Below are 11619 nucleotides of genomic sequence, written 5' to 3'. Positions count from 1 at the left end.
GACACCAAATTGTGTCGTTAGGGGTCATATGGTCTCTCTCTCTCTCCTTCTCTCTCTCTCTCTCTCCCTCTCTTCCTCTCTCTCTCTCTTTCCCTCTCTCTCTCTCTCTCTCCCTCTCCTCCCTCTACCTCTCTCCCTCCCTCTCTCTCTCCCTCTCTCCCTCTCCTCCTCTCTCTCTCTCTCTCTCTCTCTCTCCCTCTCTCCCTCTCCCCCCTCTCCCCCTCTCTCTCTCTCTCTCTCTCTCTCTCTCTCTCTCTCTCTCTCTCTCTCTCTCTCTCTCTCTTCGTCCCCCCCCTCTCTCTCTCTCTCTCTCTCTCTCTCCCCCTCTCCTTCTCTCCCTCTTTAAAATATGACTAATAAAATCCGATATCCGATTTAATCGGATATCGGATTTCTGCCATGTGGCAGTTTACTTCATAAATGGCGGCAAAGGGAAATTCATTGGGGACCGCAAATTTTTGTACAAAAATCAGATATCGGATAAAATTCGATATCCGATTTTATCCGATATTCGATTTTTGTACTCAAATTTTCAAATTTCAAATTTTGGCTCGGGAATGCTTTTGTATTAGGCTTGGAAGTTACAAGCCTGGAAAGTCAACTGAAAAAACGTGTTTTTCAGTATTCCCTGGTTTTCCAAACTTTACACTTGTGGTTGACAACTTTTTTTGTAGCCAAAATTGATAAAACGAAAAGGGTTTTTTAAGGACATTCCTAGCTTTCCAACAATATAAGGCTTGTCTTATTTCGAATTTAGTAAATAATTATTATTTATTTTCTAATTGAATTCTGACAATAGTCCTGATTGATATACTGATTGAAAAACACTCATAACTTTCAAACGGTATAACATTTTTTGAAACCGAAACATGCGTCACATCCTATGTTTCATCTACTATAGGGAAAAATTAAAAAAAATTAAATTTCATAAGGTTTTGACCAAGTTAAGGTGGTCAAACGTAGGAGTTTCCGAATTTATGAAAAGCTGTAGTAAAAAAATCATAAATAATTATTTAATTCATAAAAAATTAAAAAAAAATATGTGTCACATTAGGACATGAGTCTAATACTTATATTATAAATATTATAAAAAAATATTAAGATTTGATTTTGATTAGGGTGGTCAGACATACGTCTACTTCTTATTTTTTTCCTGAAATTTTAGTACCACTGCATTGAAATTTGAAATTTTCATCAAATAGGATTTTTTTTTTTCCAAAAAACAACTAGTAACTTAGAAACTACAATCAATTTTCTATATATTCTCTTCTTACATATTTTAAAAATAATGTTCACAACTTATTCAAATTTTCATGTCAAGTTGCATAACTCTGATTTTTCTGAAATTTCATTGCCACTTAAGGGCCTGTTTTGGCACACCATGATCCTGCACATACCCAAATACATGTTAAAGTAAAAATGAATTTAATTAAACATTTTATTATTATACGGAACAAATCAAAAGTAGAAAGAATAGAAGCTACTCGTAGATAGGTGAAAGAGAATTACAATACAAATTTTTAAAGATTACAATGGTCAAACATATGACATACAAAGAAAAAATAGAGATTTACTTAATACTTGAGCTTAAACACTTCATATAAACCAAATCTAGGGGAGAGGACCCAGTAGTTGAACGCGTTCCAATTGTTGTAATAGCGGTTGTTGATTTAATACTCATACTTGTTGATTTAATGTCCTAATTTTTTGTCAATATTACACTAATAGTTGTGACTTTAAAGTTGTTATTGCTGATGATGAGTATCCATAACTGAATGAAATGTACCCTTAGTTGTGAAAAGCAACTGATCATGTGATGTCACATCAGTTGCACAAGTATAGGGGGCCCTTTTGCGCTACTATCGGTATCACCATTTTTTTGGGCTGTTTTGGACACCTTGGCAAAAAGCATGTCGATGTGGCGATGATGTGACCTGGAACCTTAGTTATAAGTAAGAGACTTGCCAAATAAGTTGCTGGAAAAAAATTGTGAATGATTTGAAAACGTAAGATTTTGAAAAGTGCGAAGTTAAGATGCACAACTACTAGATCCTCTACCCTAATTTTCATTAACCTAATATATGAATTTACTGAAATACAAACATGACTATTATAATTTTTTTGAAAATAAATCTTGAAACTGTGAAAACAAAAGAATACTTTTAAATTCAACTGTGTATTGCACGCTATTTTTCTCACTTTCCACATCTTGATTAACCTATTTGAGTTTGAGGAGTTTCAAAGATGAAATCGAAGTTGTCGGACGTGAGAAATTGCGGATCTGAACAATAGAAATAAAAATATAATAAGAGAAAGGTCAAATCAGATTTCGATATTCTTCATCAGACGTTATCATTTGTATATTTTATGATTCGCTTCACATGTAGTTAGCTAAGTCTGACAAATCTTTTCGCACCACTTCATTCACTGGAAGGTACGTATAAACCCTAAACAACTACAGAATAGACAGATGCGCGTAAAATGTCGTTCAGAAATCGCGTGTGATAGATAGGAAGAAAGAAAGATTAAAGAAGTATGACAGAGAATCGTTTAGTTGGAGCAACAGAGGGGTCCACGACCGACAGAAGATTGGATTGCTTGGGACAGAGGCATGTGCTTTCATTGACAATTACATCCCTTGATCCAGGGCGACCATTATGTTCAATTAACTGCGAGGATATGGAAAAAATTCAAACACATGCACATCGATAGCTTCAACTAATGAAGATGAAACAATGATATTGATATAAGGTTCAATTGTATAATTTTTGAGTCAAACTTATTGATCCATGTTTCATGAGTAGTGGTTCACAAGAACCCATCCCTCATGAGAATGAATGATCCATTTAGCACTTATTACATCTAGGTGATGCTCATGGGAGTGAAGCATTAAGATTTCTCGGGAGGTCACCCATCCCAATACTACTCCAACTCAAGCATGCTTAACCACAGAGTTCCCTCCAAGGTTAAACCCACTTAGCTTGCAACCCCATTTGTAAAACCTTCAACAAGTGTTGTGCCTTATGAACCATTCATTATAGAGACCCTTTAGCTCATCAATTGATAAGTAAGAGGTATTTTCCACAACGAGTCAAACTAAGATAAAACAATGTTTACCATTGTTTTTAGTTGGATTGTGTGTTTTTCACATTGATGTTTCGGATCACATTTTATTATCTATATCATTAATGTTTCAAATCACATTCAATGGTCTATCATGAAGATGATATAGTTAAAAAATACAAAAAAGTTGATCAAGAAGTGTGATTTGAAAAGTTCAACGTTTGAGTTACATTAGAACTAAAAGATTAAAAGAATGGATCATGAAGTGTGTATACACTTCGTCATTTGCTAGAATAATAGATAGATAAAGGATACAAAAATAGATCAAGAGTGTGATCTGAAACATTCAATGTCTTACACTCAATAATCCATCATCAAGATAATAGAGAGCTAAAATATATGAAAAATAGTTTACATAGTGTGTGATAAAAAAAAAACTCACACAATCTAATGGTGTGATCTGAAACATTGGTTTAATAAAATCTCACACAATCTAATAAAAAACAACATGATAGAGGAAGGATCCTAGTTACTATCTTTGTTCTAATTACTGTCCATTGGATTTCGCTAATAAAAGCCCACTAAAAAGTCATCTAGTGGGTCAATAGTCATCCATTGGTATACCAAATACTTGGAAGAAATGATTAGTAATTAGATCAACTATGCAACTTTATTGGTACCAATAGTGCACAATTATTGGGACATTTGTGCATAAATAAGTATTGGATCAATTGTGCAAAGTTTTTGGTTGTCAAAACAAATGGTTAATAAGACGAGCGAATATGTATGAGGCAATACTTTGAAACAACAACTTTTTGATCCTTGTGTGCATAACAAATCCCACAGTGTTCGTCTTTACTACTCAGAAGCCAAAACAATAGTTATAAGTAGTTAAGTCAATAACGAAGGTAACTAAAAAAATTGTTGAAATCAATATACCATTTAGGAACTTAAGATACACAAAATTAGATATAATGCCTACCACTACCCTTCCCCTAATCATTATAAATAAATTGTAAAAAATTGATATTTTAAATATATTAGGCCTATGACAACTTTAAGATGTTATAAATAGATTGTAGACATTTCATCATTAATAACACTTTCAAATATACTTTGATAGCTTTTAAGGCATTATAAATAAATTATAAAAATTTGGAATCATTAAAAACACTATGAAATGTGCTTTGACAGGTTTCGGACATTCTAAATAGATTGCAGAAATTTGTTATCATTAAAAAACAGGTACCACCCGCATTTACAAATACGTCCAAACGTACCTTAGCAGCTTTGCCTGACGGGTTAAAGAGGAGCCAAAACTGCAATTAAACATTCCCATCTTGGCCTGAGTTGAGTCATACTTCTTAGCTTTTGGTTTTCTTGTTCTGGCTCTGAGCGACGACGCTCGGGGCAGTGGTTTTGTAAAACAATGGGGTCTCTGAATGTAAGCTGTGAAAGATTCAATGGCGGAACAGAGCAACACAGCAGGCAGAAAATCACTAAAGCAGTCTTTGTTACTGCAATGGCTTCTGCACTCATAGTTGCTACAGTTATCTTTCTCGCAGTGGGAATCAATAGGGATGCTATTGAAAGAGACCACAATGTGGGAAAATATCACGTCAGACGGTGGAAATCGACTCAAAATGTCCTGAAAGACGCCTGCAGCAGCACGCTCTATCCAGAACTGTGTGTCTCCAGTATTTCGAGCTATGGGGGACTGGCCAGTAACGCCGGTCATATGGAGATCCTGGAGGCCGCTGTGAACGTGGCCATTGTAGCCGTCAAGAATGAGAAGGCACGCACGCGCAGCCTTTTTAGCCCCGATCTGGACTTCAGGCAACATGGAGCCCTCAGAGATTGTATAGAAATGTATGATGACACGTTGGACGAGCTCCATGATACGCTCTCTGATTTGCATAACACCACATTTTTGTCGATCCCGCAGCACACCGCCGACCTGGAGACTCTGCTGAGCGCCGCCATTACTAACCAGGACACTTGCATGGAGGGCTTCACGCTCTGCAAAGGGAATCTCAAAAAAGACTTGAAAGGCAGCCTAAATAATGTGTCTCATTTGGTGAGCAACTCACTTGCCATGGTGGGTAACATTACTGATAAAGCAAAGCAAATGCTTGGGATTGTCGATTCGGTTCCTGATCGGCGGCGCCGTCTTTTGGCAGAGGATTTTGTGGGAAGTGATGAGGAAGGTTTTCCTTCGTGGATGTCGGCGGGAGATCGACGGCTTTTGCAGGTAAATGGTGTTGCTATGACGGCTAATGCTGTGGTTGCTCTGGACGGGAGCGGCAATTTTACTACCATTTCGGCGGCTGTGGAGGCTGCTCCGGAGAAGAGCACGACCAGATTTGTAATCTATGTGAAGGCAGGAGTGTATAAAGAGAACGTTGAGGTACATAAACGTAAGCATTTTCTCACGTTCATTGGAGACGGCGAAGGTAAAACTGTCATTACCGGCAGTCGAAGTGTCAAAGGAACCAATCACACAACATTCCATTCCGCAACTGTTGGTATGGCTTTTTTTACTTTACAATTACAGCACTTTGTTTTTGAATCTTGTCTCGCCGTCGTTCTGAGATTGTTATTGAAAGTAAGATTAACTTGAATAAGGTTAGCAAGCTTAGAGTGTATTACTAATATTTTGGGTAGAAGTGATTGCTTTGCCCTTTACAAAGAGCTCTATCCCAACCTAGACAGGTGATATGTGTAGGTTGATTAAGCTCTTCCCATGCTATTTGTCATCTTCCTTCTGGGTTTGATGTTCTTAATAGAACCAGAAACACTAGAATTCCAGGGGCTTGGCTGTCTGTGGAGGATGACTCCAGCCCTCCAGGCAGCCCTATGCTTCTGGGTGGGGAGGATTTGGCTGGTCTGGTTCAGGCAACTTGCCATCTCTTCAGTTTGTATTCAGAGTGAAAAAAAATGTCATTTTGGGGATGTCTGATGATTAGGGTCATATGGCATTAGCTGCTTAGTACCCTTTGAACTTTGTCTTTTGTTTTAATCTCTATTAAGAACAAGGAAGTCGAGAAACCAAAATCTCTTTTAATAACAGTTGAGTCATGCTACCACTAACTTCCTAGAAGTAGATAGGCCTGTATATTGAATAGCCACTGAGTTGTTTTAATGCTGACAACTATAATTCTGATTAGGGGAAAGGGTCTTATAATGGAGCAGGTTGTTATAGTGGATATGGGAGTTGATCAAAGTGAACTCTTTAGTGGAATATTTAAATAGAAGAGAGGGTCGTATAATTGGACATGTTCTTATAGTGGATATAAGAATTGATCAAAATGAGCTTCTTAGTGGAGCACATAAATAGGCATAAGATATTTATTCCCAAATTAAAATCTCTTTCAATAACAATGGAGTCATATTGGCCCTAATTTTTGAAAAGTAGATAGGCATGTATATTGAATAGCCATTGAGTCTTGTCCGTGCTAACAATTATAGTCTTAGTTAGGGGAGAAGGCCCTATAGAGGAGTAGGCTCCTATAGTGAGTTGACCAAAATGAGTCAAATGAATCTTTTAATGGAGCATGAATGAGATTTATCTCTAAAATGGTTTTCTTAAATTAAAAAAGCAATTATTTGATGCCATGTCAATGCATAAATTAAACACCACTTAGTGCAAAGCTATTGGTCTTAGTTTTTTTGGGTCATTTTGGACACCTTGACACAAAAAACATTTTGATGTGGCATTATATTTGAGAATGTGGAACCCAAAAACAAATTTTATAAATAAGGGACCTGACAAATAAATTGCTTGAGGAAATAGAAAATATTGATTTGTCTAGTTTCTAGATTCAATTGTGTGAGTGCTTTTTTACATCACCGTTTGAATCATTCTCTGAATCATTCTCTGATCCATCTTTTTTTATACTCCACTATAAGAATCTCTCCCCTGATTATAATTTCTTTTGGTTAGTACAAGTTCTGTAAAAGCAACAGTTTTTCTGACCTCCAAGGAAGAATCTACCTTTACGAAAAGAGCCCTTGCCAGTAAGCCTAGGAGCGGCTTCAAATAATTGGTGTACAGCACGTTTTAGATGCGTTTCACAACAGTTTAGAAGAAACCTTTCACCATTGGTATTCCAGTCATTTGCGCCTGAACATCTAATAGAAATTTTCAATCACTTTTCTAAATTCCAGCTTTACATTTGATTTATATGGGCTACACTCTCTTTTAACTGTACCTCATATAACTTTCCACTCTGATTTGACAGAACCAAACTGAATCTCGTGCTTTTGAAAAACCATTGCAGCTGTAACAGGGAAAGGATTCATGGCCCGCGACATAACGTTCGAAAACACAGCGGGCCCATCAAACCATCAAGCGGTAGCTCTGCGCGTGGGGTCAGATTGCTCAGCATTCTACAGGTGCAGCTTCAAGGGATACCAGGACACCCTTTACGTCCACACGCTCCGCCAATTCTACCGTGAATGCGACATCTACGGCACCGTGGACTTCATCTTCGGCAACGCCGCAGTAGTATTCCAGAACTGCAATCTGTACGGGCGGCAGCCATTAGAAAACCAGATGATAATCTATACAGCTCAAGGCAGGAAGGACCCAAATCAGAACACAGGCATTGTCATTCACAACTGCACAGTAACTGCAGATTTTGATCAGGCTGGTGGGAATAGCTCGACTAAAACTTATCTGGGGAGGCCATGGAAGGAGTATTCTCGCACTGTGTTCATGTACTCTCACCTGGATCACATCATTCAGCCCGTTGGTTGGCTTGAATGGAACGGGACCTTCGGATTAAGCACACTGTATTATGGAGAATACAATAACCGCGGTCCCCGTAGTGATACTACTCAGCGGGTAAAATGGCCGGGTCACCGTGTTATTAACAGTTCGTCGGAGGCCGGCCAGTTTACAGTGGATCGATTCATAGAAGGTGACAAATGGTTGCCATCAGTCGGTGTTCCGTATAGTTCAAGCGTTACACCATAGATAATGTGACACCAGTAAACGCGTTAAGCAGATTATGGTATATATAATATCAGATTAGTAGCAGTTAATGTGATGTTGTATCACATCAATCTTGCTTTATGTCGTTGTCATGGTTTGTATGTGGCGCGTGATCCAGTTTGTTTGATATAATTTTGATACCGCTCGTTATTTAAAAGCGCGTGGAAAAATGTCTTGCAAGTGTTATTTAGTTTGTTGTATGGACAATTTCTTAAATATTAGATTTTTTAAAGTTCCTTTATAATTTCTTGTTTTTGGTGTTGTTTTTTATTCAAGATTTTTATACATTATGATAGTTTGTGTCATGATTACAGCAACATAATTAGTAGAATAATGTAATAAATTGTCAATAAAAGTCATAATGTTAAATTTATTAATTTATTTTTTTGACTTTCGGATCAAATTCTATGATTCAAAAAAAAATAAAAAAAGGAAGAAATTTCTTTTTATAGTCCACAATATCAGGTGGTTTGTATATGGGTCTAGAGATGGCTTGTAGAAGACTACCTTGTACTCCTTGCAAGAGGCGCCTAACTTACTACAAACTAGGCATGCATACCTTACAAACGAGGAAGAAGAGAAGAAAACAAGAGAATATAGTACTAGTAGTTTTGATATTTAAGTTATTAGGGTTGATCATGATTCTTATAATTGAATGAAATGTTTTTTAGACATAAAAAGAAACAAATAATGTGATGCCACATCACCATACCAATAAAACATGACTTAATGCATAATCAATTTTTCTAGTATCATTCTGAGCACTTCCACAACAAAAATGTTGATATGACATCATATTTGATGATGTAGACTTAAAATCTTAATTTTAAATAAAAGAATTAATAAATAAATTATTGTAAATAATTAAAAGTGATTTGAAATTACTATATAAGATTTTAAGAAAATATGAAATCCCTATTTTATAATGTATTCTTTTACTACCTACTGAAATATATTATTTTTACCATTAAAGTTGACACTGCTTAGCACTCTTAGTGGGTCCTGTTTATCTTTATCCCGCGTTTTCTCCTGATGTATATTTCCCACGTGTTGCCTCCACCAATGCCAACAATATGAGAACATAAAGTAAGGAGAGTAAATTTTTAAACATATTTTTTATAAAGTTTCGTTTGCTTTTGGGAGCACAATTATTAACTTTATTATGACAACTTCGTTTGCTAAGGTGTTGGATATAAACAAATTAAAGGGGTTTTGGAAAAAAAAGTACTTGAACATGGATGAGACTACTATGTTAGTTATATATATATATAAAATAATATATTGAGTGCATTAGTTATTTATATAGTTTAGTTTTATTATTTCTATCTATTATATACATTTCATGCATAAAAATTAAATATGAGTTAATTAAAAAACATTAGTGTTGGGATTGAGTATTATATAATTTTTATGGTTATTTTTATATTTTGTATTATTTGTGTGTTTATTAGATTAAAAAGAGGTGTCTCATATTTTAGTTGAGAAAAAGTAAATTAAATTACATGAAAATGAGTACTACATATAATCTGTCACAAAGAAGTAAGAAATATAGGTAGCGACTACTCCAAAATATAACATTACAATAGTACACCAAATTGAAACTTTGAACTTCACTATAACAATATAATAGTACAACATATTTAAACTTTGAACCTCAATAAATATTCATATCATGTTTTTGAGCGCATCTAACAAACGAGTAATACACATAAGGTTCTAAAAATATATGATTCATAACTTAAATCTTGCCAGCTAATGACAAAAAATTGCTATCTCAAATACAATGTTTATTTTTCAATTTAATAAGAAACCAATTCCATATATCACGAAATGGAACTCTAAGCCCAAAAATGACGCACAAGTAGCTAGAAATTTGACCATGTTTAACTTGCTTCTACTTTTGAGAGATCCAATGAAGAGTGAGATCTATTCACACCAATGAGGATTTCTAATGCAAACTCTCTTTACTACCTTTTGCCTTTGAGCCCTGTTTAGAGTTCAAGCAGGAGAAAGTTGAAGTTATATTGTATATCCAATATTAAATAATAGTTGATATATTGTTAGTAGAATAGTTTTAAGCATGAAGCAAAGTTAATATATCAGCTTATTGGATGTAATCATAGTCTGTAAATCTTGATGTTGATAATATGTTACCCTCCATAGGGGAACCAATTTTTCTAATTACTTTTCTATATATTTTCATTAGGTATGTATCTTTTATGCCTTCTCACCTATAATTTTGTTTTTCAAGTTCTAATGTGAAAAAATTGGATTAAAGAATGTTATTTGATATAAAGGCTATGTTTTGTGATGAACACTAATATATTGATAGGTCTAACAATGTATACTCAATAGCCATTGAACCATTATAGTCCTAACTAGTTATTTTCATCCATTTGTCAATCAGATTCTTTTACCTACCTCCAAAACACCCTTTGTCTTTGGGCACATGAATGGTTTCATAGAATATTTGTGTACAAGAACTTTATCCAACTTCGATGTCATCCATGTGGTTCTTTGGTCTAAGTATAGTTTAGGTCTTACAATATAGTGAATATGCCATGTGTCACCTGGATCCGTGTAAGGAATCGCGTTAAGCTGATAAATCATATCGTATTACATTAGCCTTACTTTACGTCATTGTCATGCTTTGCACGTTTCGCGAGGTCTCATGCTTTTTCCAGGGTTGTTTTCTACAAATATTTTTATGCATTTTGTTTTTTATTCCATTTTTTTTTTTAAGATTTGAACTTATATTGAATTACTAATTATTTGAAGAGGGATTTTTTTATTCAATATAATTATATGCAAGTGTTTTCTTCATTTATGGTTTTAATGATAAAGATTGTACAAAATTCACGCATGAATAATAAATATTTGTTTAGATAAGTTGACAAAATCATTAAAGTTAATATTGCTTAGCACTCTTAGTGGGCCCTCTTTATCCCATGCTTTCTTTTGATGTATGTATACTACTTATTGCCTCCAATAATCCCCACATAGAACATAAAGTAAGGAAAGCAAAATAATAGCATATGTAGTTTTAACAATTATTAACTTTATTACAACAAGTTTGTTTAAGAAGGGGTTGAAAATAAATAAATTGAAAAGACTAGGCTTAATATATTGGAGTTTTTTGTTTGTTTGTTTGTTTGTTTGTTTTTTTAAATGAAGTGCACAATTTATATAGTGAAGTTAGTACTTGTTATTAATTATTGTATATAATGTGGATATAAATTAAATATTTGATAATTAATTGAGAAGTTTTAGTGCTTGGATTAAATTTTTAATATTTTTGTTTTGTTTGTGTGTTCGTATCCAACCTCACTTGACCTACACATTCTACTTCATATAATATGTATTATGAGGTTATGTGGGAATACATCTATAATGTAAGATATGTAAGAGCATATATGACATTACTAATACCCTAAGCCAATACCCTCAACCCTATATCCTATATCATATTACCTAAGCCCTATATAAGGGAAGGAGAGGCGATGACCAAGGGAGGTAACAAAGATATAAAATGAAAGAGAGAAGAACAAAGAGAAAGAGAG

At 34.8% G+C, this 11619-nt stretch overlaps 1 protein-coding gene across 1 annotated transcript; it reads left to right on the top strand.

Annotated features, from left to right (window-relative positions):
* The first annotated feature begins 4276 nt into the window (after positions 1-4276).
* On the top strand, positions 4277-8303 carry LOC131051501 (pectinesterase). Its single transcript, XM_057986061.2, has 2 exons — positions 4277-5588; positions 7344-8303. Exons 1-2 carry the CDS (start codon positions 4493-4495, stop codon positions 8039-8041), a joined length of 1794 nt encoding a protein of 597 aa, XP_057842044.2. The 5' UTR covers positions 4277-4492; the 3' UTR covers positions 8042-8303.
* Positions 8304-11619: the final 3316 nt, after the last annotated feature.

The sequence above is a fragment of the Cryptomeria japonica genome, chromosome 2, assembly GCF_030272615.1.
Source record: "Cryptomeria japonica chromosome 2, Sugi_1.0, whole genome shotgun sequence".
Lineage (NCBI taxonomy): Eukaryota > Viridiplantae > Streptophyta > Pinopsida > Cupressales > Cupressaceae > Cryptomeria > Cryptomeria japonica.
This window is presented reverse-complemented; position numbering and strand designations above follow the sequence as displayed.

What these genes read in the sequence shown, in the direction of transcription:
- LOC131051501 (XM_057986061.2), top strand. Translation starts at nt 4,493, where the DNA reads ATGGGGTCTCTGAATGTAAGCTGTGAAAGATTCAATGGCGGAACAGAG. An exon ending in ATTCCATTCCGCAACTGTTG is followed by an intron (nt 5,589 to 7,343) that starts GTATGGCTTTTT and finishes AAACCATTGCAG; the next exon opens with CTGTAACAGGGAAAGGATTC.